Source organism: Pelophylax lessonae (assembly GCF_965119305.1).
Source record: "Pelophylax lessonae genome assembly, chromosome: 10".
NCBI classification, from domain to species: domain Eukaryota; kingdom Metazoa; phylum Chordata; class Amphibia; order Anura; family Ranidae; genus Pelophylax; species Pelophylax lessonae.
In genome coordinates this window covers 240,568,323-240,594,389 of record NC_138777.1, presented here as the reverse complement: position 1 = coordinate 240,594,389, position 26,067 = coordinate 240,568,323, and the positions used below count along the sequence as shown (strand labels likewise).

General features: G+C 49.4%; 1 protein-coding gene across 1 annotated transcript in view; it reads right to left on the bottom strand.

The window, feature by feature from the left end:
* The window catches only part of LOC309566041 (cadherin-1-like), a gene marked incomplete at its 5' end in the record, with an annotated part of 127,081 nt that overhangs the window by 30,224 nt on the left and 70,790 nt on the right, over positions 1-26,067 (bottom strand). The window contains one exon of the mRNA XM_082271064.1: positions 1,444-1,652. Within this exon, the coding sequence (XP_082127190.1) occupies positions 1,444-1,652 (209 nt within the window). The remainder of the gene's footprint in view (positions 1-1,443; positions 1,653-26,067) is intronic.

Below are 26,067 nucleotides of genomic sequence, written 5' to 3'. Positions count from 1 at the left end.
AGCTGCTGTGAGAAGTACAAAACATATTTCCCTTTTGTTTTATTGGTATCATCAGTTAGATATGAACCTCCATGAGTTCTCATCTACTCACATCATGGAACAATTCATCGATCACTTCCATTGGCACAGCTCGGAGTGAGTCCTCCACTGTGCTCTTCTCTTTGGCTGCTGCCTCTTCCCATTACTGGATGGATCCACCACATTATAGCCATACAAGGGAAGATGAGAACAATACCTTTAGACCAGGGGTCTCAAACTGGTGGCCATCCAGCTGTTGCAGAACTACAACTCCCATGAGGCATTGCAAGGCTGACAGTCACAAGCATGACTCCCATATTTCCGCAACAGCTGGAGGGCCGCCAGTTTGAGACCCCTGCTTTAGACCCATGGGTCCTCTGCACTTGGTCATTTGACTCAGATTCCATGACTGACCACAGGGGACACATGGAGAAGTATCTGTGGACCTGCCCAGTACTTCACTTGTTTCCACTAAAGGGTCCTGGTAATCATCATACAAGGACATTGTAGACAATTGTGTTCTTCCAACCTTGTGGAAAGGTTGGAAGAGCAAAAGATAATTCTCCATGGGTCCCCTGTTGTCAGTCATGGAATCTGAGTCAAATGACCAAGTGCAGAGGACCCATGGATCTAAAGCAGGGGTATCAAACTGTCCCACTACTTCCTCTGTGTAGTTCTGCTGTGGACAGTCCAGCACCTCTCTGGGAGAGTTTACAGTAAAGGGTATATTGGTGTAGATCTTAACCTGGGCCCCAGAGGCGCAACTAGAACCTTCAGGGCCCAGGTGCAAGAAACCATGAAGGGCCCCCCTGGCCGGGACCCTTCCCTTCAAGCCTGGGGCTCTTCCCACTGATCCTAGGGCCCTTTACTCTCGTTGTGGGGCCCTCTATTACGGTCCCGCAGCGGGACCCTTTCACAAGTTCTGCAGTGGGCCCCCTTCCTGCTATTGTGACACATCCCCTGCAGCAGCCGGCAGGAGAGGGGAGAGAGCACAGCGAGGGGGTGCACACAGGGGCCCAGAGACAGCAGAACACAAGTGAATTGGATAGGAGGAGTGACGGGGGCAGAATACAGAGGAACCAATCTCCTCCATTTTCCTCCTGCAGCTACCGGAGGAAAAAGGAGAACCGTGATTTCTCTACATGCTGCCCCCACCACCGCCCCTCCTATCCAGGTGTATAGGGGAGCCACACAGGAGCATGGGGCCCGGTTGCGATTGCAACCCCTGCAGTTACGCCCCTGCTGGGCCCCATTGCAGCTACCCTGACTATGTACACCCCAACCCCCACAAACTTTGTACAGCTCAGGAAGAGTATTTTCAGCATCAATAAGCCCTAATCAGTCTGGCACTTCCTCTACCAATGGTATTATTGTAGGAAGGAAGACCCCCATCATTCATACAGCACGGTATATTGGAGAACTCACCTGTTTGTGGTGGGGATGTTGCTTTCTCAGTATCACGGTGGTCTCAGTTAACTCATTATTCCCCTCCAATGCCACAACACCGAACTCTTTGTGTCCATGAAGCTTTAGATGTTCCTTTACTACGATGGAGCCGTCAGCCTGAACTTCAAAATGAGAGTCTTTGGATTCATAGCGAACGTTCGATTTCAGGCCGCAGGTAATGAAGACCACTGAAAGATAAAAGAGGGGGAGGTGTGATCATTGAGGTCATCCCACCAGGAGGCATCGGTCACGTCTATTGAATTCTCTATTTTCTCTTCAAAACGAATATTCACTAAAATAAATATTGTGTAGAACCGCAATCGTGATTTCACATTAGAGTATATCTAAAGCCAATATATAGAGATAGAGATTCACTGATATATAAAAAACAAAATGTGTGTGTTGTAATTAATATATCTAAAGCCAAAACTTTCTTTTAACTTTATGATAGAGAGGGTAAGGGTTGGACCTCTGTCAGGTTTTTATTGCTATCTGTGTCCGTGCTGGAGGGACCCCCCCTGTATGCGACCTGTATGTCACCGGGAGCGGAGAAAGATGAGGGGAGAACCAAACTATTACAGTTGTCATCAGAACAATTGGGGGGGGGGGGGCCAGTGGAGACCTCTGCTCTCCCTCTGGGGAGATTTCCTTTCATTTCCTGCTCTCCCTCTGGGGAGATTTCCTTTCATTTCCTGCTCTCACTCTGGGTAGATTTCCTTTCATTTCCTGCTCTCACTCTGGGGAGATTTCCTTTCATTTCCTGCTCTCCCTCTGGGGAGATTTCCTTTCATTTTCTGCCATGTCTCCAGAACAGGAAATTAATAAAAATATCCCCAACAAGACCAAGAAAAAAAAAAAAAAAAAAGTTCAACCCCCCCCCAAAAAAAATAAACTTTTGATATACAGTATTTAACTACTTGTTTCCTATAACCCTTTATTTTTATTGAGCTGCAATTTTATGGGGTTCATTTACTAATGACAAATAGACTGTGCACTTTGCAAGTTCAGTTGCTCTCTGCAGGGGTATTTGCACCAGAGATTAGTAAATGAGTGGAAGCTTCATTTTGCAAAGAACACCCAATCACATACAAGAAAAGTAAAAAAAAAAAAAAAACAGCATTTTTGCTTGCACTTGATTGGATGATGGAAGTCAGCAGAGCTTCCCCTTATTTACTAAGCTCTGGAGCTACTGCACTTGCATAGCGCACAGTCCATTTCTCCTCAGCAAATCCACCCCAATGTCTCAAAAGGTATTGTAAGAGGAGAAATATCAGTGCAATAATCTTCGACCACCAAATATTAAATGGCGCTGATCTGTGGGATACGAGTCCCCTGCACACTTCTACCACCTGAAAGTCACCCGACTTTGAAGCCATCCCTGTGTAATCTGCAGGTCTATGGACCTCAAGTCGCATCAAAGTCATACCCAAGTAGTGCAGAGTCTTCTTTGAAGTCGCACAGATATGAACGGTACTCATTGGAAATCATGGGGTACTCATTGGAAATCATGGAGTACGACTTCTCATGCAACTTTGCAGTCCCAAATCACAGGACAAGTCGCACACGTGTGAATGGGGCCATAACCGGGTGATAGGCGTGTCAGAGCCATGTGCTGCATTTCTATTAATACCCAATGTTTTCACCTGAAACCTGCACCTCCCTCTCCAAGAACTGGGCCCATTCATTGCACCACATGAAGCCACGCCTCTAATTACAAGGCCGACACAAAGGGCCGTTCACTGGAAGGGCGGAATAATTCGCAGTTCCATTTACTAAAAATATCAATTGCAAAGCAGCCCTGGCTTTAAATAAATACAATGCCTTACAAAATAGATGCACCATAGTTTATCCAAGTGTCATGGTACGGGTAGTGTGTGTGTATACAGTATATATATATATATTACATATGGTACACACACCCAGGGCCGCTGATAAGTCAGTACAACCAGTCCTGTTGTACCGGGCCCAGGCCCCATCAGCTAATTCAGGGGGCCCAGGGCAGCTTTATTGTTCATTTCTGCCTAAAACTCTACTAGACCCCACTCTCACCCCTACTGGTTTACCAGGGCTTAATTTCCAAGGCCCCATCAGCTTAACAGAGGGGCGAAGGAGGTGGAAGCAAAGGAGAGACTTTTTTTTCAGTTTCAGGGTGTATAAAGTCAGTTCTGCTTTTCTGTTGCACTGAGGTAGGGTGTAGGCATGGTTGGGGGGGGCCCTGTCAGGAGGGCTGTATGGGGGCCCCATGATTTCTAGCAGCGGCCCTGCACACACCCATATACTGTATAATAAAACCGCTATAGCAGTGGTCTCCAAACTGCGGCCCGGGGGCCAGATGTGGCCCCTTGCTTGCCTTTACCTGGCCCCTGGGGCACTAATACATCAACTGACACCAGCGATGGGGCACAATTCCCCCTACTGGGATGTGAGAAGGTGGAAATGCTTAAACAGCTGAATTCATTTCCCTTACTGAAGCCATCAATGGCGCACTATTCCTCCCATTAAAACTATTGATGGGGCATTTTCTACTCCCAGTAGCCACAGTCCGGCCCCCCTAAAGCCTGAAGGACAGTAAACCGACCCCTTGTTTAAAAGGTTTGGAGACCCCTGAGCTACAGTATACTAACCACTAATTGCAGTACCACAACTCTCCTGCAGATGTCACTGTCACAGCTTGTTATAACAAACAGAATCTGTTTTATGGTATATGTCAGCGCCATTACACTAAATTCTTCATATATAGCCGGGATCTTCAAACTACGGCCCGCCAGCTATTGGTGAACTACACGTCCCATGAGGCATTGTACAAATCTGACATTCACACACATGACTAGGCATGATGGGAATTGTAGTTCCTGAACAACTGGGGGGGCCGTAGTCTGCAGACCTCTGATATACAGCATAAAGAATGGAGGTAGAATGCATGAGAAAGCACTTAGTCATTTGTTTAAAACAAAAAAAAAAGAAAAAAAAAAAAAGTTTGTCTGCTGCCATCCGTTCATTATTTTTCCAACGAGGGGATTTCTATTTGCGGTTTTCTATTTATTCTTAATATTACAATACAAATATATAAAAAAAAAAAGAAAAAACAATATAATTTGATGGATTCCAGCTAATCGCCTAAATTATTTCAGGACCGTTGAAAGAACAGAAAAGTGAACTAAAAAGGAAATTTCTGTTTTTTTTTAAATTCTTCCTGTTAATCATACATGGAAATCACGTGAGCGCTCTGTGCAATCAGCTCCATTAGACTCTGCGAGAGGTGCGCCCGGTGTCAGGTACGCACAAGCCGAGACCCGTCCATTACAAACACCTCCAAATTCCTGTCCGCCTGATTATCAGCTCCTCACAAAGGTGCAGAAACGAAGGTTATTAATGCCGAGGTGCGACTCTCACACATATTCATGGGTAGTATGCCTTTAAATCCTCACCTGCCTGGGTGTATACATTTATGGACTTCTATTTCAAAATCTCCCCTACAATGATATATATATATATTTTATTACAGGTACTTCTATAGCGCTGTCAATGTATGCCGCACTTTACATAAACCGTATGTTACATTGTTACACTGGGGATTTTATTTCTAAAGCTGGAGAGTGGAAAATCCGTCTGACTTCTGCAGAGGAACCAATCAGATTCCAGGTTTTATTGATGAAGCTTCATTAAACAAGCCGAGGTTAGACGCTGATTGGTTTCTATACAGAAGTGAGACTGATTTTGCACTCTCCAGCTTTAGTAAATAAATCCCATAGTTACATAGTTAGTCAGGTTGAAAAAAAAAAAAAGTCCATCCAGTTCAACCAATAAAAAAAAAAAAAAAAAAAAAATCATACAATCCTATACAGTGGCGGCTGGTGCATATGGGGCGCCGCCCCCCCTATCCATGCGTCCGCCCCCCTAATTAATCTACATGCAGGGCGCCAGACACATGGACTTCAATGGACCTTTTTTTTTTTTTTTTAGCCATGTGATTAGAGCCAGAGGCTCGAATAGGCAAAAAAAAAAAAAAAAAAAAAAAAAAGGTGGGCTCGGGCACAGTGTCCACCCAGTTGTGTGACGATAGCGAATGAAAATTCGCTATTGTCAGACGGATCCTCCTCCTGGCCAATCAAGAAGCGGGTTCTGAGACCCATTTCCCGATTGGCCGAAAGGAGAAGCCATGCCATTAGGCATGGAGGAGGAGGGAGGAGGAGACACAGAAGATAGGGAAGAAGCCACCACAGCCGTCGTCGCCGTTCGCCTGCTGCAGATGGGTGAGTGAGCGGGGGGGGGGGGGGGGGCCTCTACTGTACTGCCATGTCCTGCTATGCTATACTGTGGGTCCTGTACTGTAATGCCGTGTGTACTGTGTGCAGCCTGGTCCGGGGGGGGGGGGGGGGGGGTGTATGGTGCGGTCTGTCTATCCGCCCGCCCCCCCCCCCCCCCCCCCCCCCATGGAGCACCAGCTGCCACTGATCCTATATACACAATCCTATACAGTACAGTATACACATTCCTATACCTGCAGATGATCCAGAGGAAGGTGAAAAACCCCAGAAAAGTATGATCCAATTTACTACAGCAGGGGATAAAATTCATTCCCAAGAGGCAAATCAGATATTCCCTGGATCAACTTTACCTATAAATATTAGTACCCATTTATATTATGTACACCCAGGAAAAAATCCAGGACTTTTATAAAGCAATCTACTGAGCTGGCCAGATCCACCTCTGGAGGGAGTCTATTCCACATTTTCACAGCTCTTACTGTGAAGAAACCTTTCTGTATTTGGAGATGAAATCTCTTTTCTTCCAGACGTAAAGAGCGCCCCCTTGTCCTCTGTGTTAAACTTAAAGTGAACAACTCAACACCAATAGTTACTTAGTCAGTACATATTGTACATTCACATCAGTCCCTGCCCTCAAGGAGCTTACAATCTAAGGTCCCTAACTCACATTCACACATACTAGGGGCCAGTTTACACAGGAACCAATTACCCTCCCAGCATGTCTTTGTAGAGTGGGAGGAAACCGGAGTAGCCAGAGGAAACCTACGCAGCCACAAGGAGACCATACAAACTCCAGGCAGGTAGTGCCGTGGTTGGGATCTCAAGCCGGTGACCCCAGTGCTGCCAGGAGGAAATGCTGACCACAACACAGTTGCGTACAGGGGTGAACAACAATTACTGACCCCCAATGGACTGCCCAAGATGTCCTTAACCCCTGTGATCAAGGCACAGCGCTGAAACGCGCAAGCCACCTTGTCTTTTCTCTCACTGAGTGACAAAGAATAGGAAGATATACAGAGTTGCTGGCTGTCCTTTTGCTTGATATTATGTCCCATACCCCCCTGTCCCATACCCCCCTGTCCCCCATGTCCCATACCCCCCTGTGCCCTATCCCCCTGTCCCCCATGTCCCATACCCCCCTGTGCCCTATCCCCCTGTCCCCAATGTCCCATACCCCCCTGTCCCCCATGTCCCATACCCCCCTGTCCCATACCCCCCTGTCCCCCATGTCCCATACCCCCCTGTCCCCCATGTCCCATACCCCCCTGTCCCCTATGTCAGCCTGTATTTCATTTTATTTCTCATCAGGGCAGCTAAGAAATATAATAAATATAATGGCAAATCCCAAATACACCGACTAGCTACAACTATGAAGACTTTTGTGCAATCAGAACATGGAATGTTGGCAATGTTACCCTCATGTCACCTGACCCATTATGCCAATCTATTCACTTTCATCTCAGGTTTAACCCATGCTGCCGCCCCTTTAAGGGGTTAAGGCTGGAGGTGTGCTTAGTGATCATGTGATCAGCTGTGACAGCAATCACATGATCAGGAGCCATCCCCGGCTCCCAATCAGAAACTGTGACCAAGAGCCAATGGTGGCGACTGTCACTGCGCTGGTAGCATGGTCACCTGGTGCCCTCGGGACCAAACCATGCCACCTATTTGTGGCACCATGGAAGGAAGCCCCCTTCTACACTTCTATGGTGCTGCATGTGTGTGTGATGCCAATAGGAAGGTGTAAATGATGCCGAGAATCCCATTTAACTTTTTGTTATAATTCAGATCCCATCCAATATTCCCATAATTTGGTTATTATGCCTCCAAGGAATATTGGGAACCCTCAAATGAGAACTCGGGGCTTACTAAACGTTTCCTCTGATAAGAATCGCATTTCTTCTAGCTGAAGTGACAACCTGGGAAGTTAAAAAGGCAAAATACAACATATGGCATCTACAAAAGAAACCAATTTAGAGAAGAAGCCGATCGTCTGATGAGATCGACCTACGCACCGCAGCTAAAACCCTCAAATCAAAGGATTATGAGGGCTGTTTGTGTTTTCTGCTCGCTGCTAATCCTTCATTTATATTTAATGGTCAGGTGAAAAGAGAGAGAAGAAGGAGTTCTCAGGGCCGATCCCTCCGGGGCTCCAGAGGTTTCACTATAATGAATCTTCTCTGTGGAAGCTCTGCACATGGAGGGTCTATGGCAAATTTATAGCGAAGCTATAACCACCATCCAAAGATAAAACAGAGATCCCCCATCCATCCGGGACGGCTCAATTCTGACTACAGCCGCTCAGGAAGATACAAAGAACTTTATAGGTTCTCCTGTTACTTTCTGTAAGTGACGGGTTTATGTACCTGTAACAAATGTAGTTCCATATATATATATATATACACATTATATATATATATATATATATATATACATACATACACACACACACACACACACACACACACACGGGGACATCATGTATTTTCCTACTACAGGCGGTCCCTGGGTTACGAACAAGATCGGGACTGGAGGTTTGTTCCTAAGTCAAATTTGTTTGTAAATCAGAACAGGTATATTTTTAAGTGTAGCTTCTGTCAAAAGAATAATTTTTAAGTTTTTTGGATAGCATAGGGAAGGGTTAACACCCCGGTACCAATTGTTTGGCTGTCTGTACCCCTGTTCAGAAGATTTCACCTCACTTTCTGTCCTTAGGACGACTGGATTTTGGAAATTTTGGGGTAGTGTGGAAACCAGGATTGGTGATAAAGCTTTAGTGGAGATGCCGTTTTCCCATGAGAACTTTTACAGAAGTGAATTTCCCTTCCTAGGGGGGAGATTTCCTCTCACTTCCTGTTGTCTCCCTCCATTTGTAAGTAGGAGTCGATTGTAAATCGAATGTTTGTAACCCGGGGACCGCTTGTATCTATTACCTTCCTCCTACCGATGGCCAAAGTTGTTTTTGGATATATGACCATCACACCTAACTATATAGTCTAAAGTATGTGAGAAGCCCTCCAAAGCCAACTCCATAAAGACATGGTGTGACCAATTAGTTGCTGAGGATCTCAAGTGTCCTGCACAGAGCCCTGACCTCATCCTTACTGAATACCTTTGGGATAAATCAGACCATGAATGTGATTGGCCTCCACAGAGAGCCCTGACCTCATCCCTACTGAATACCTTTGGGACAAATTGGACCGTGACTGAATGGCCTCCACAGAGAGCCCTGTCCTCAATTGTACTGAACACCTTTGGGATGAACTGCAATGAGTCAGGTCTTCTCAGCAAACATCTCCATAAAGACACGGTGTGACCAGGTTGGTGTGGAGGAACTCAAATGTCCAGCACAGAGCCCCGAACTCTTCCATTCTGAACACCTTTGGGATGAATTGGGCCATGATGACTGAATAGCCTCCACAGAGCCCAGCCCTTAACCCTTCTGAACACCTTTGGGATGAATGTGGAGGCCATTCACAGTCATAGTCCAAGAGAGCCCTGTCCCCAACCCTATTAAACACCTTTGGGATGAACTGCAATGAGTCAGGTCTTCTCAACCGACATCTCCATAAAGACATGGAGTGACCAGTTTGGTGTGGAGGAACTCAAGTGTCCTGCACAGAGCCCTGACCTCATCTATCCTGAACACCTTTGAAATGAATCGGACCATGACTGTGAATGGCCTCCACAGAGTGCCCTGACCCCAACCCTATTAAACACCTTTGGGATGAACTGCAATGAGTCAGGTCTGCTCAACCAACATCTCCATAAAGACATGGAGTGACCAGTTTGGTATGGAGGAACTTCAGTTATCTGCACAGAGCCCTGACCTCAACCCTACCGATCACCATTGGCATAAATTGGAATGCCGATAATGTGCCAGGTGTTCTCATCCAACATCCGTACCTAACCTCACAAATTCTATTTGCATGAGAAAACAAATTGCTACAGATACACCAACATTTTGAGAAAAGCCTTCCGAAGAGAGTGGAGGCTGCTAAAGTTCTGACCTCAACCCTACTGAAGACCTTTGGAATGGAACGCTGATGGCAAGCCAGGTTTTTCATCCAACATCAGAATGCGGAGGGCAATTTCACATTAATGCCCATGGTTTAGGAATGGGTTCTCCAACAAGCTCAGAGCTGTGATGGCCTGGTTTCCACAAACATCCGGCCACATTGTGCGTTTTCAAACATTGAAGATGAAAAAAAAAACATGAAGAACTAATGAGGAGTCTCTTAATGAAGGTGAAAGAGGAGAGCGCAAAACGCTGGCCTGAAACTGAACATTAAAAAAAAAAAAACTAAGATCATGGCAACCAATCAGATCACTCCTTGGCAAATCGAAGGAGAAGAAATGGAAACCGTGACAGATTTTATCGTCCTAGGCTCCAAGACGCCATGAAATGAAGAGACGCTTCTTGGGAGGAAAGCAACAGCAAACCTGGACAACATTATAAAAAGCAGAGATCTCACCCTACAGACAAAGTGCCGTATAGTCAAAGCTATGCTATTCCCAGTAGTAACCTATGGCTGTGAAAGTTGGACCATAAGGAAGGCTGAACCCCGAAGAATGGATGCTTTTGAACGATGGTGTTGGAGAAGACTCTGGAAAGTCCCTTGGAGGGCAAGAAGATCAAACCAGTCAATCCTGAAGGAAATCTAGTTCCATAGTTCCATAGTAGTGGAGGTTGAATAAAGAGAACAGTGCATCCAGTTCCCCCTGTGTAGGTGTGTGAAATTAACCCTAAATATTCACTGGAAGGACAGATCCTGAAACTCGAATACTTTGGCAACCTAATGCGAAGAGAGAACTCATTGGAGAAGACCAATGGAAAACATTGGGAAACATGGAAGGAAAGGAGAAGGACGACAGAAAACTAGATGGATACATAGTATCATGGAAACAATGAACATGAAGTTAGGGAAGCTCGTGGAGGACAGAAAAGCCTGGCGCGCTGCGGTCCATGAGGTCACGACAAGTCGGATACAACTAAACAACAACAAAATAAAGGAAACAATGCAACCAAACCACAGGGGGCGCTATTCTGTTACAATTTGTGATGTTCCAGTTTACAGGTGAAAGCATTGTGGAGAGCGGCTCGGAACACTTTGTATAGGAATAATCTGCTATGAAATATTAATGTTCAGCTCTTTGTGCTCCATGAACGGGAAGTCCGATGCAGATGTCAATAACAAACAGCTGAAAGCAAATAAGAGAAGCTGAGCTCACCCTAAACCCACTCTTCAAATCACTAATAAACACAAAGAGAAAACACATTTTGTATCTTTTTCAGCCTATTCAGCATCTTCTTCCCAAAACAAACAATTAAAGTGATTGTAAATCTCAGACATGAACAAAGCCCCTATAGTGTGTACTTCTCTCAGTCCAGAGCACTGAGTGTCATTTCTCTCTGCTGCCTCCTTCCTCTGCTATCCGCACGAGTCTCCTCCCCCCTCACCCCCCCCTTCCCCCTACTCCTCCTTCCTCTGCTATGTGCATGAGTCACTTCTGATAAGTGATAGTTCACTTCTTGACACCAAGAGATACAGGGTGACAGAGGAGGAGCTCCAGCTCTGTTTCTGTGTGCTGTGTGAAAGGTGGGGGGGGGGGGGGTTTGCCCCTTCCCTCCAATCAGCTCTCACTGATCTCTGCAGGATGTCTTTTCAGCTCTCCGCCCTTTTTTCTGAACTCTCAGACAAGGTTTTTAAACTCGACTTTAACCAGATGTAGAAGAAAGAAGACAGCAGATAAACCGGTACAACTTATGCAGGAGGATTGGTTTCATCCCTGTGTATTATCTGAGGCCGGTCACTGTACTGGGGATATGGTGGGTTTACCACCACTTTAAATAAAAAAAAAAATATAAGCGTATGGATTAGTATAGGGTGACGTGTAGGGCGGGGCATAGCGGGTATGTAGAAGAAGCTGGAGCTGTACTGAGACACCATGCTGCCCTATGCACACTCAGATGGTGACGCCATTTTGTAGAAGCTCCGCCCCTTGTGTCAAGCAATTATTTTCGTAGTGTGCTATTGGATGATGGATGGGGTCTGCTTTTTATGTTGAGCATCAAGGCTCAGGGGAACAGACCAAGGGAACAGGGCAGGGTACAGGGGACCAGGTCAGGGCCAGGGGGACCGACCAGAGATCAGGAGAACAGGGGGACAGACCTGAGTCCAGGGGGAACAGGCCAGGGTCCAGAGTAAGGGACAGGGTCCAGGGGGAACAGGGGACCAGACCAAACAGGGTCCAGGGAGACAGACCAGGGGGAACAGGTCCAGAGTCCGGGGGGGGGGAACCAGAGTCCAGGGGAACAAGCCAGGGTGCAGATCAGGGTCCAGGGGGAAAGACCAGAGTCCAGGGGAACAGCGGGACAGGCCCGAGTCCAGGGGAACAGCGGGACAGGCCCGAGTCCAGGGGAACAGCGGGACAGGCCCGAGTCCAGGGGAACAGCGGGACAGGCCCGAGTCCAGGGGAACAGCGGGACAGGCCCGAGTCCAGGGGAACAGCGGGACAGGCCTGAGTCCAGGGGAACAGGGGGACAGGCCCGAGTCCAGGGGAACAGCGGGACAGGCCCGAGTCCAGGGGAACAGCGGGACAGGCCCGAGTCCAGGGGAACAGGGGGGATTAGGGTATGGGTGGAACAGGGAGACAGGCCAGGGACCAAAGGAACATCACACCGATTAGGGCCGCAGTGAGAAGGTACGAGAACAGAGAAGCCGACCTCTGAAGCACAGAGATGCAGCACCTGGAAATGCTTTTGATATAAACAGAACCTCTGACAATGGCTCGCCAGTATAGAAACCTCTCCAGCAAATGCCGGCTTTGCCAAATTGCCATTCTGGGCCTGGAATCAGGTGCAGCCACAGACATGGCTGTAATCGTCTCCCTCACAAATCTCAGAGTTAGTCGCAGGTGTGGAGGACGGTGGGAAATCCGGTGATCTGATACCGCCACCATCGTTCCATCACATCCAAGCTGCCGCGGTGGGACGCTTGAAGCTTCTCGCTGTAACCGGAGCTCATTGGCTGACAATACGCCACTTGTTTTGGCTTTGTTAGGCTTACACCATGGTGCAATAGAGCTGCATTGGAGGCGGCACAGAAGAAGGTAATAAGATCCAGGTGGAGGGGCGCTTTAGCGTGAAGAGAAGCGCGTTCTTGTATGTGGAGCTGTGAGGAGTAAGCAGAGCGCGTCCTTCTATAACACGGCCCCGGCCCATTGTCCCCTGAGGGAAGAGATCCTTCCCAGCTACAGATTATAAAGAGCACCGCTCACCGGCACACAGCCATGGATGGGTCCCACAAAAATGGAAATAAATCCCCCCCAATAATGCACTCAGCTCCCCGCTCACCCCCCAATAATGCACTCAGCTCCCCGCTCACCCCCCAATAATGCACTCAGCTCCCCGCTCACCCCCCAATAATGCACTCAGCTCCCCGCTCACCCCCCAATAATGCACTCAGCTCCCCGCTCACCCTCCCAATAATGCACTCAGCTCCCCGCTCACCCCCCAATAATGCACTCAGCTCCCCGCTCACCCTCCCAATAATGCACTCAGCTCCCCGCTCACCCTCCCAATAATGCACTCAGCTCCCCGCTCACCCTCCCAATAATGCACTCAGCTCCCCGCTCACCCCTCAATAATGCACTCAGCTCCCCACTCACCCCCCAATAATGCACTCAGCTCCCCGCTCACCCCCCCAATAATGCACTCAGCTCCCCGCTCACCCCTCAATAATGCACTCAGCTCCCCGCTCAACCCCCAATAATGCACTCAGCTCCTCACCCCCCAATAATGCACTCAGCTCCTCACCCCCCAATAATGCACTCAGCTCCCCGCTCACCCCCCAATAATGCACTCAGCTCCCCGCTCAACCCCCAATAATGCACTCAGCTCCTCACCCCCCCAATAATGCACTCAGCTCCCCGCTCACCCCCCAATAATGCAGGGACAGGGAAGCTGGTCAGAGTTGATGGGAAGATGGATGGAGACAAATACAGGACAATCTTAGAAGAAAAGACTTGAGACTGGGGCGGAGGTTCACCTTCCAGCAGGACAACGACCCGAAACATCCAGCCAGAGCTACAATGGAATGGTTTCATGTGTTAGAATGGCCCAGTCACAGTCCAGACCTAAATCACATTGAGAATCTGTGGCAAGACTTGAAAATTGCTGTTCACAGACGCTCTCCATCCAATCTGACAGAGATGAGATATTCTGCAGAGAAGAATGGGCAGAAATGTCCTCTCTAGATGTGAAAGCTGGTAGAGACATCCCCAAAAAGACTCCCAGCTGTAATTGGGGGAAAGGCGGAGCTACAAAGTATTGACTCCTGGGGGTGAATACAAATGCAGCCACACTTTTCACAGATTTATTTGTATCATTTATCATTTTCCTTCCACTTCACAATTATGGCCACTTTGTGTCGTTCTATCACATAAAATCCCAATAAAATACATTTATGGTTTTGGTTGTAACATGAGAAAATGCGGAAAATTTCAAGGGGTGTGAATACTTTTACAAGGCTGTGTACAGTGGGGGTGGGGAGGATACAATATTCAGAAGTATGAAATGGTCTTTTCGTGTGAAGCAGAAATAACACGGCGCAGTGTGCAGCCGCTTCTCCCATTCATTGTTACATAGCGGGCGGCGGCGTGTGTACACAAGCCATAGAAGGAGCCGCGCAGCGCGCTCGGAGCGTGACGTCCCTCCCAGCACCTTTTATTTGTTACATTCGATAAGAGAAGAGCGAGTGTTTGTATTGGGGGCGGCTGAAGGTGAAATGCACATTTTTTAGTAATGAAAACTCTGCCCGGGGCAGACCTGAAATCCTCCCATGGAGTCACATCAGACAATGCGCATTTCCTGGCATCGGGAGGAATCCGGCATTCCAATTGTTTATCCGGCTGCTTGGTCATTAAATTCCTCGGATTGTCCGAATCCTTCCATTCTGAATGAGGTCTGACACAGAAAAGAGAGGCCGGCGTGTTCCCGGACCCATTACAGGGGGAAGCGGGGAGTCATGTGACCTTCAGACACATCTGCTTTCACTATTGGGGCTCATTCACACCCAACCCCGCATCGGTCAGTGCCATTAGAGTCCCACCAAATGGGGGGCGGGAGATTAACTAAAGGCAAATAGACTGTATGGGCTGCAGGAGCAGCTGCATCATTTCCCCCAGAACTGAGCGAATGAGGTGAAGATCTGCTGACTTCTATCATCCAATTATGTGCAAGCAAAGTGCTTTTTTAACCTCTTCACCTCCAGATTTACCATCACCAGGCCATTTTTTACAATACGGCACTGCGTTACTTTAACTGACAATTGCGCGGTCGTGCGACGCTGCACCCAAATACAATTATTGGCCTTTTCCCACAAATAGAAATTTCTTTTCTTTCATCACCTCTGCGTTTTTTTTTTTTTTTTTTTCTTCCACGGATTACAGGAGGAGGAACCGGAACACAAGGCCAACGCCCAGGAAAAGTACCCTTATTTTCCACAGTGACAGTTATTTTCAGGCAATGAGATTTGAATATTAATGTCACATGGATAGAATAAAGATCCTGATCATTGTAACAAAAACTCTATGAGCTTCTCCGAGCGTTCACTAATGTCTATGGCTGCCCCCAGTCCCCCCGCCGCCGCCTCTCTGGCTGCCACCTCCATGGCCGCCCCCAGTCCCCCGCCGCCTCTCTGGCTGCCTCCTCCATGGCCGCCCCCAGTCCCCCGCCGCCTCTCTGGCTGCCTCCTCTATGGCTGCACCCCAGTCCCCCGCCACCTCCATGGCCGCCCCCAGTCCCCCGCCGCCTCTCTGGCTGCCACCTCCATGGCCGCCCCCAATCCCCCGCCGCCTCTCTGGCTGCCTCCTCTATGGCTGCACCCCAGTCCCCCGCCACCTCCATGGCCACCCCCAGTCCCCCGCCGCCTCTCTGGCTGCCACCTCCATGGACGCCCCCAGTCCCCCGCCGCCTCTCTAGCTGCCACCTCCGTGGCCCACCCCCAGTCCCCCGCCAATTCTCTGGATGCCACCTCCATGGCCGCCCCCAATCCCCCCCTGCCTCTCTGGCTGCTACCTCCATGGCCGCCCCCAGTCCCCCGCCGCCTCTCTGGCTGCCACCTCCATGGCCGCCCCCAGTCCCTGCCGCCTCTCTGGCTGCCACCTCCATAGCCGCCCCCAGCCTCTCTGGCTGCCACCTCCATGGCCGCCCCCAATCCACCGCCGCCTCTCTGGCTGCCTCCTCCATGGCCGCCCCCAGTCCCCCGCCGCCTCTCTGGCTGCCTCCTCTATGGCTGCACCCCAGTCCCCCGCCACCTCCATGGCCGCCCCCAGTCCCCCGCCGCCTCTCTGGCTGCCACCTCCATGGCCGCCCCCAATCCCCCGCCGCCTCTCTGGCTGCCTCCTCTATGGCTGCACCCCAGTCCCCCGCCACCTCCATGGCCACCCCCAGTCCCCCGCCGCCTCTCTGGCTGCCACCTCCATGGACGCCCCCAGTCCCCCGCCGCCTCTCTAGCTGCCACCTCCGTGGCCCACCCCCAGTCCCCCGCCAATTCTCTGGATGCCACCTCCATGGCCGCCCCCAATCCCCCCCTGCCTCTCTGGCTGCTACCTCCATGGCCGCCCCCAGTCCCCCGCCGCCTCTATGGCTGCCACCTCCATGGCCGCCCCCAGTCCCCCGCCACCTCTCTGGCTGCCGCCTCCATGGCCGCCCCCAGTCCCCCGCTGCCTCTCTGGCTGCCACCTCCATGGCTGCCCCCAATCCCCTGCCGCCTCTCTGGCTGCCACCTCTAAGCTATGTTTACACAAATCCGGAACATTCCACTGTTTAGGAGGATTACCGTAGAACAATGCATTCTTCTTCACATGCCCAACCTATGGGCTTCTATCACCGAGTGACCCCAGGGGGACCTTCTGCATCCACAGTCCCCAGGACATTTCTCTGTCTCCCTGTACCCGGACTGTCAGGCTGGAATGCCAGAAGTTTAGAAATAAAACAAATCCATGCAAATCGCACAGATCAAAAAAAGTCACAATGTTGCAGGTGAGACATTTGTGGTTCAAAAGGAAGACAGGAACAGGCTCTCCCCTCCCCCGCTCGGAGTTACACAAGCTGTAGAATGCCGTCAAGGTGACAAACCTGTTTGATTTGTACCATTCCTGATAATGAAGCTGCAGGAGAAGACTCACCCTGACTGCAGGAGAAGACTCACCCTGACTGCAGGAGAAGACTCACCCTGACTGCAGGAGAAGACTCACCCTGACTGCAGAAGAAGACTCACCCTGACTGCAGAAGAAGACTCACCCTGACTGCAGGAGAAGACTCACCCTGACTGCAGGAGAAGACACACCCTGACTGCAGGAGAAGACACACCCTGACTGCAGGAGAAGACACACCCTGACTGCAGGAGAAGACTCACCCTGACTGCAGGAGAAGACTCACCCTGACTGCAGGAGAAGACTCACCCTGACTGCAGGAGAAGACTCACCCTGACTGCAGGAGAAGACACACCCTGACTGCAGGAGAAGACACACCCTGACTGCAGGAGAAGACTCACCCTGACTGCAGGAGAAGACTCACCCTGACTGCAGGAGAAGACTCACCCTGACTGCAGGAGAAGACACACCCTGACTGCAGGAGAAGACTCACCCTGACTGCAGGAGAAGACTCACCCTGACTGCAGGAGAAGACACACCCTGACTGCAGGAGAAGACTCACCCTGACTGCAGGAGAAGACTCACCCTGCCTGCAGGAGAAGACTCACCCTGACTGCAGGAGAAGACTCACCCTGACTGCAGGAGAAGACACACCCTGACTGCAGGAGAAGACTCACCCTGCCTGCAGGAGAAGACTCACCCTGACTGCAGGAGAAGACACACCCTGACTGCAGGAGAAGACACACCCTGACTGCAGGAGAAGACTCACCCTGACTGCAGGAGAAGACACACCCTGACTGCAGGAGAAGTCAGAGCTCAGAGAAGTTCTTCATCGCAGTCCATCATCCTCCATAGAACCGACTTCCAGGTGGAAGGCCTCGAGCTTTGAGAGACCCGGAGACCACCGAAGCTGACAATCAGTCGGAGGTCATTGTAGGCTGGGAAAGGCTGAACCTTCCCGCTGGTAGAGACCCAAAGATTACAGTCAGCTGATCAGTGCGGCCAATCGGGCATTCCAGATTTCCAGGAGCGTTGGCTGCCCATGTCCTCCACTGCACACAGGAGAAAGGAATCACAGAGCAGTGGGGGGGGGGGGGGGTAACATATAGGAGGGTGCAGGCACTGAGCACAGGAGAAAGGAATCACAGAGCAGTGGGGGGGGGGTTACATATAGGAGGGTGCAGGCACTGAGCACAGGAGAAAGGAATCACAGAGCAGTGGGGGGGGGGGGGTTACATATAGGAAGGTGCAGGCACTGCACACAGGAGAAAGGAATCACAGAGCAGTGGGGGGGGGGGGGGGTAACATATAGGAGGGTGCAGGCACTGAGCACAGGAGAAAGGAATCACAGAGCAGTGGGGGGGGGGGGGGGGTAACATATAGGAGGGTGCAGGCACTGAGCACAGGAGAAAGGAATCACAGAGCAGTGGGGGGGGGGGGGGGGGGGTAACATATAGGAAGGTGCAGGCACTGCACACAGGAGAAAGGAATCACAGAGCAGTGGGGGGGGGGGGGTAACATATAGAAGGGTGCAGGCACTGAGCACAGGAGAAAGGAATCACAGAGCAGTGGGGGGGGGGGGGGTAACATATAGGAGGGTGCAGGCACTGCACACAGGAGAAAGGAATCACAGAGCAGTGGGGGGGGGGGGGGGGGGTAACATATAGGAGGGTGCAGGCTACTTCCTCCACTGTAGGTGGCGCTCAGCTCAGCGGCATTGCGGGGGAGAGGAATTCAAAAGGAAAACGGTTCCTCTATATAAAAAATGACCAATTAATGAGCGATGGCCCTCTGATAAATGAAAGATTCCTTTAGCTGCTCCAACCACAGATTGCCTTCCCACAACAACGACCAGTAAATCATTTGTCCCACTAGCAAAGTGTCACCGATAGAAAAGAGGGAATCATTGTGTGAATCTCACGGATAGAAAAGAGGGAATCATTGTGTGAATCTCACCGATAGAAAAGAGGGAATCATTGTGTGAATCTCACCGATAGAAAAGAGAAAAGAGGGAATCATTGTGTGAATCTCACGGATAGAAAAGAGGGAATCATTGTGTGAATCTCACTGATAGAAAAGAGGGAATCATTGTGTGAATCTCACCGATAGAAAAGAGAAAAGAGGGAATCATTGTGTGAATCTCACGGATAGAAAAGAGGGAATCATTGTGTGAATCTCACCGATAGAAAAGAGGGAATCATTGTGTGAATCTCACGGATAGAAAAGAGGGAATCATTGTGTGAATCTCACCGATAGAAAAGAGGGAATCATTGTGTGAATCTCACCGATAGAAAAGAGGGAATCATTGTGTGAATCTCACCGATAGAAAAGAGAAAAGAGGGAATCATTGTGTGAATCTCACGGATAGAAAAGAGGGAATCATTGTGTGAATCTCACGGATAGAAAAGAGGGAATCATTGTGTGAATCTCACCGATAGAAAAGAGGGAATCATTGTGTGAATCTCACCGATAGAAAAGAGGGAATCATTGTGTGAATCAAAATAAATGTTACAATAAAGGAAGGAGAAACAAACAAAATATTTCAAGTGAAACTCCAATCAGTGATATGAATGGTACCACAAACTTCCTCTTTCACTGGGGAAGTTGACCGATTGGATGCTGCTGCCCCATGTGACTCTAGCAGCCATCTTGGGTCAGGCGGAGCCTATTTAAGGCCCCGGCTCCCAGGCTTGGCGTGCATTTTGCGTGTGGGTAGTGTAGGGATGAGTCACCTGTCTGGTAGGAACAGTAAATAGCGGTATGGAGTCCTGATGAGCAGGGAAGGATAGGGACATGCCATCCATCCTGGAGACCTCCCCATTGGCTGCATTCCGCCCCTTAAAACAGATGCCGTCGGCTTCTCTGAGACCCCCCCTGCTGGTACGTTCCCCGAGTGTTCCTGGTCGGATGCCTTCCCGCAGGGGCTCCTTGGATTTTGACATTAATATAAGTTTTGTTCTCTGTAACTGGACTGTGAGGGGAAGATTTACCAGGTTAAATATAAGTTTTATGGTGCTGTATACATGACAGTATACGGTATATATTCATGTAAGGAAATGTAATAATGATAAAACATAAAATAAATCCACTATAAAGCTTCTGTCACACAGGCGCAGTGGATCGCTTTTCAGATTCTAATACTGCCCCCCCCCCCCCCCCTGAACCCCTGATTTTCCATCCCCCGGGGGAACGCACGCTGCACGCGGTTGTGGTCGGTCTCATTGACTTCAATGTGCGGTTTGGCCGGTGTGAAGATACAAATATCGCACCACAGAGCGACACAAACTGAACTGCGCCATCTGGTGGGGGGGTAAACAGACATTGGGGGGGCTACCGTGACGCAAACCCCAGATTTTGTTCCCCAATCCCGTGTGACGTCTGATGGAGACGCAGGAAGAGATCCCGGAGGGGTAAAAGTTGGATATTCTTCCCCGGTAACCTCAGAGAAGCGAATCGCACCGCGCCGTGTGAAGAACGCTGAATGTAGCAAATATTAAATATTCTGTCACAAAAATAATCCAAAATTTTATTTTTTTTTTTGCTGGAAATATAATAAAGAAAAAACGCAGTGAGGCCCTTTAAAGATGGCGGCCGGCTGCGGCGGGACCTCCATACAAGGACATGGCTGGCCGGTTGCTCGGGTTTGGTGAAGCCTCCAGGATGTTTGTCATGTCTCAGGTCGCTCAGTCGCTGTTTCAGGTGAAAGGATGACATCATCACCAGCGCTGAGCAAAGGTGAGTCACTGCAATGGGGGAGGGGGAGGGGAGGGGAGCCGCTCACCTTGCCAGGCAGGAATTTCACTTCCTCCCCCACCTGGGCGAAACTCAACTATCACCCTGATAAGACATTTAACCCCTTCACCTCCCAACACCGCTGCCTGGGGAGGGGGAGGGGGGAGATCCGGACAGCCAATCTCCTTCCTTCCAGCGAATCCACTGCAAAAGTGACAGTTCCCAGCCGCAAAAAAAGTGACAGTTCCCAGCCGCAAAAAAAGTGACAGTTCCCAGCCGCAAAAAAAGTGACAGTTCCCAGCCGCAAAAAAAGTGACAGTTCCCAGCCGCAAAAAAAGTGACAGTTCCCAGCCGCAAAAAAAGTGACAGTTCCCAGCCGCAAAAAAAGTGACAGTTCCCAGCCGCAAAAAAGTGACAGTTCCCAGCCGCAAAAAAAGTGACAGTTCCCAGCCGCAAAAAAAGTGACAGTTCCCAGCCGCAAAAAAAGTGACAGTTCCCAGCCGCAAAAAAAGTGACAGTTCCCAGCCGCAAAAAAAGTGACAGTTCCCAGCCGCAAAAAAAGTGACAGTTCCCAGCCGCAAAAAAAGTGACAGTTCCCAGCCGCAAAAAAAGTGACAGTTCCCAGCCGCAAAAAAAGTGACAGTTCCCAGCCGCAAAAAAAGTGACAGTTCCCAGCCGCAAAAAAGTGACAGTTCCCAGCCGCAAAAAAGTGACAGTTCCCAGCCGCAAAAAAAGTGACAGTTCCCAGCCGCAAAAAAAGTGACAGTTCCCAGCCGCAAAAAAAGTGACAGTTCCCAGCCGCAAAAAAAGTGACAGTTCCCAGCCGCAAAAAAAGTGACAGTTCCCAGCCGCAAAAAAAGTGACAGTTCCCAGCCGCAAAAAAAGTGACAGTTCCGAGCCGCAAAAAAAGTGACAGTTCCCAGCCGCAAAAAAAGTGACAGTTCCCAGCCGCAAAAAAAGGGACAGTTCCCCGCCGCAAAAAAAGGGACAGTTCCCCGCCGCAAAAAAAGGGACAGTTCCGAGCCACAAAAAAAGGGACAGTTCCGAGCCACAAAAAAAGGGACAGTTCCGAGCCACAAAAAAAGTGACAGTTCCGAGCCGCAAAAAAAGGGACAGTTCCAACCCAGAAAAGTGACAGTTCCCAGCCGCAAAAAAGTGACAGTTCCAAGCCGCAAAAAAAGTGACAGTTCCCAGCCACAAAAAAAGTGACAGTTCCCCGCCGCAAAAAAAGGGACAGTTCCGAGCCACAAAAAAAGGGACAGTTCCGAGCCACAAAAAAAGTGACAGTTCCGAGCCACAAAAAAAGTGACAGTTCCAACCCAGAAAAGTGACAGTTCCCAGCCGCAAAAAAGGGACAGTTCCAAGCCGCAAAAAAAGTGACAGTTCCCAGCCGCAAAAAAGTGACAGTTCCGAGCCGCAAAAAAAGGGACAGTTCCAACCCAGAAAAGTGACAGTTCCGATCTGTAATGTTATATCAGATTATTGCCCCATCACAGGGAAAAGTAACATTTCATATCTTTATCCCCCTGCAGCTTCCCGGTGATCCCGCCATAAAGGACGCTGTGCAGACAGGGCGGTCATGCAGGAAAACGCAGACAAAAGTCCCTGCGCCTATCCAGAAAACGCAGGAAGCCGCGTAGATGTGAAATAAAGTTCCATGGATTGCAGTGCGTTTCTGCGGATCTGCAAACGCAGTAAAATCGCACAGATGTGAATGGAGTTCACAGTATTGGGAAGTCAGACATCGCATGCGATTCACACAGCGTTGAGGCGCAGATGATATGCGATGTCTGTGCGATGCGATGTGAATTTGCATCACTTTTGGACCAAAATGGTGCAGGACCCTTTTTTTGGTCTGCACTGGAATCGAATCGCATGGATGTTCACACTCCTGCGATTCCTGCACCATTCCACACTTTGGTCAGCGAATCAATCTGGGGGGGGGGGGGTCATTAACCTTGTATTGACACCGTATGCAATTCGCATAGAGCAGTGTGAACTGCCTGACAGAGACATGCGATGTCAGTGCGATGCGAATCCAGTCTTTTAGATTTTATGGCTGAATTTGGACCGGAATGGTGCAGGACTCTTTTTGGTACGCACTGGAATCGAATCGCATAGGTGTTCACACTCATCCAATCCGATTCCTGCACCATTTCACACTTGAGTCTGTGAATCGATCTGGGGGTGTCAATAACCTCGTATTGATCAGACATGCGATGTGGGAACCCACACAGGAATCGCACTGATTCCCCGCATCGCAATAATGCGAATCCAGCTTCAGGCTGGCCATAGATGGGAAGATTCCCCCTCCCCCACTGATCATCATCTATGGAGGACCTCCCACTGCCAGCAAGCACCCGCAGCTGCCTGAACACCCCAACAGCGAGTGCATCGGATTGGAGAGTCGCTGTTCCGGCAACTTCTAAATTGTTCATCAAAGTTTGGGGAGATGTGGGCGGTCCCCCAACACTTCAAATCCCAATCGTGAGCCATGAATGGCCAGCTGAAGCTTGACCCATCCACTGAGCGAAACGCGTCCCCGTCTTTTCATTTTAAGGTTTGGCGTCATCGGTGTCACCGTCAGGTACTCATTAACCACTTCTGGACCGGAATATTTACCCCCTTCACCACTTGCCAACCGCCCGCCGCACTTTTACTGCAACAGACTGGCTCGGCTGCGCAAACTGATGTAGTATCACGTCGGTTGCACGCATGGTGCTTGGGTGGGGGGGGGGGGGGGCAGTGAGTGCGTGCCGCTGGCGGCGCACTCCGATCCACACTAGGCAGCGGGGACTCCGATGCATGGGGCAGGCGGCTCTGATTGCCACCGGCCACCCGCGGGGAGAGGACGGTCGGATGATGTAATCACAGCTGACCGTTCTTCTCTCTGGAATGATCACAGAGCTCCTTCTATATAGGATCACATGTCTCTATGGTCATTCCATAAGCCACGCCCCCATACAGTTAGAATCACTCCCCTAGGCTCACATTTAACATTTTGATCACCCCTGGGTTAACCCCTTCCCTGCCAGTGTCGTCATTACAGTAACAGTGCATATGTATAGCACTGATTACTGCAGTAATGTCACTGGTACCCCCAAAAGTGTCAAAAATGTCAGTCAGGGGTCCGATCTGTCCGCCGCAATGTCACAGTCCTGCTAAAGATCGCAGATCACCGCCATTACCAGTAAGAAAACAAATAAATAAAAATGCTATAAATTTTTCCCCGAGTTTGTAAACGCGATAACTTTTAAGCAAACCAATCAAAATAAAACTTATTGGGAATTTTTTTTTACCAAAAATATGAAAAATATGTAGCAGAAAACAAATTGAAATGATGAAAAAATTGATAATTTTTATTTTTTTTTGTTATATAGCAGAAAGTGAAAAATATTCGTTTTTTTATTTTCAGAATGGTCGCCCTTTTATTTTTTATAGTGCAAATCCGAGTCGATCGCACAGGAGGAGCTCAAATACCACCAAAAGAAATCTCCATTTGTGGGGAAAAAAAAGGACATTAATTGTATTTGGGTACAGCGTCGCACGACCGCGCAATTGTACCGTTAAAGTAATGCAGTGCCGAATCACAAAATATGGCCTGGTCAGGAAGGGGGGTAAATCTTCCGGTCCAGATGTGGTTAATGACCAGGCCATTTTTTTGCGATTCGGCACTGCGCTATTTTAACAGACAATTGCGCGGCTGTGCGACGCTGTACCTGAATAAAATCAATTTCCTTTTTTCCCACAAATTGAACTTTCTTTGGTGGTATTTGATCTCCTCTGCGATTTTTATTTTGCGCTATAAACAAAAAAAGAGCGACAATTCTGAAAAAAAATAAATAAATAAAAACGGACTGAGCATTCAATCAGACTTGGAACGACGCCGCAAATTCCCTGCAGCCTTTTCTTCATTTCATTATCACATTTATTATGTAAATCTCCGGGGAATGCAATGAGGAGACGATCGTTTCATCTGACACAGATCCAATGATGGAGATGGAGAGCGGTGATCTGTCACCAGGGAATGCAATGAGGAGACGATCGTTTCATCTGACACAGATCCAATGATGGAGATGGAGAGCGGTGATCTGTCACCAGGGAATGCAATGAGGAGACGATCGTTTCATCTGACACAGATCCAATGATGGAGATGGAGAGCGGTGATCTGTCACCGGGGGGGAATGCAATGAGGAGACGATCGTTTCATCTGACACCGATCCAATGATGGAGATGGAGAGCGGTGATCTGTCACCGGGGGGGAATGCAATGAGGAGACGATCGTTTCATCTGACACAGATCCAATGATGGAGATGGAGAGCGGTGATCTGTCACCAGGGAATGCAATGAGGAGACGATCGTTTCATCTGACACAGATCCAATGATGGAGATGGAGAGCGGTTATCTGTCACCGGGGGGGAATGCAATGAGGAGACGATCGTTTCATCTGACACAGATCCAATGATGGAGATGGAGAGCGGTGAGCTGTCACCGGGGGGGAATGCAATGAGGAGACGATCGTTTCATCTGACACAGATCCAATGATGGAGATGGAGAGCGGTGATCTGTCACCGGGGGGGAATGCAATGAGGAGACGATCGTTTTATCTGACACAGATCCAATGATGGAGATGGAGAGCGGTGATTTGTCACCGGGGAATGTGTGCCGGGCGGTGATAGGAAACACAAAACATTACGGTTGTGACTGGAACCCGGGGAGATCCAATATGGACGCCTCCAAGTGATAACTGTCTGAGGCCTTGTTTACACTGGCAGTAAATTAGGCGATATACAACGCCTCCTCACCGTCTCTCAATTTCCCTCTGAAGAGCGATCACAGAAATGTAAACAAGGCCTAAGGGGGGTTTCCTGTGCCTGTAGGGAGATCTCCTCACATCTTATTGTGTGACTGGAAGAGAAATTGGAGGGAAAATCTCTCACCTAATACAAACCTACAAAAATGTCCACCATTCCTTTTCCCAAACCAACCGATCGTTTTCCCTTCCCAGCCATGTCATTTGGAGATCTGCAGCTGGCGCTGAGCAGACGCCCCTCACCCGCATAGGCTCCTCAAACTGTTCCTCGGTGGCCCCCCAACAAGGAAGTCCATAAATTCTATGGAGCCTCCTCAAACAAAATGGCCACCGTTCAGTCAGGAAAACATGTGATGGCAAATAATGAACACCAAGGTGGTGCAAAAGTCAGATTCACTGACACTGCTTTCCCCTTAATCTGATGGCCCCCCTGAATCTCAGGGCCCCCCGAATCTGCGGGCCCCTGTGTACAAGTCACGGCTCGGGTCCTGTCAGGAGAAGTAAAGAAGAGGAGCCGCTCCCTTCCCATACAGAGAGCCGCCATTATTTATTAATGGATGTCTGAGTCAGCTCCTCGCTCTCCTCGCACTCCTCGCTCTCCTCGCTCACATTCTGACATAAACAATGCAG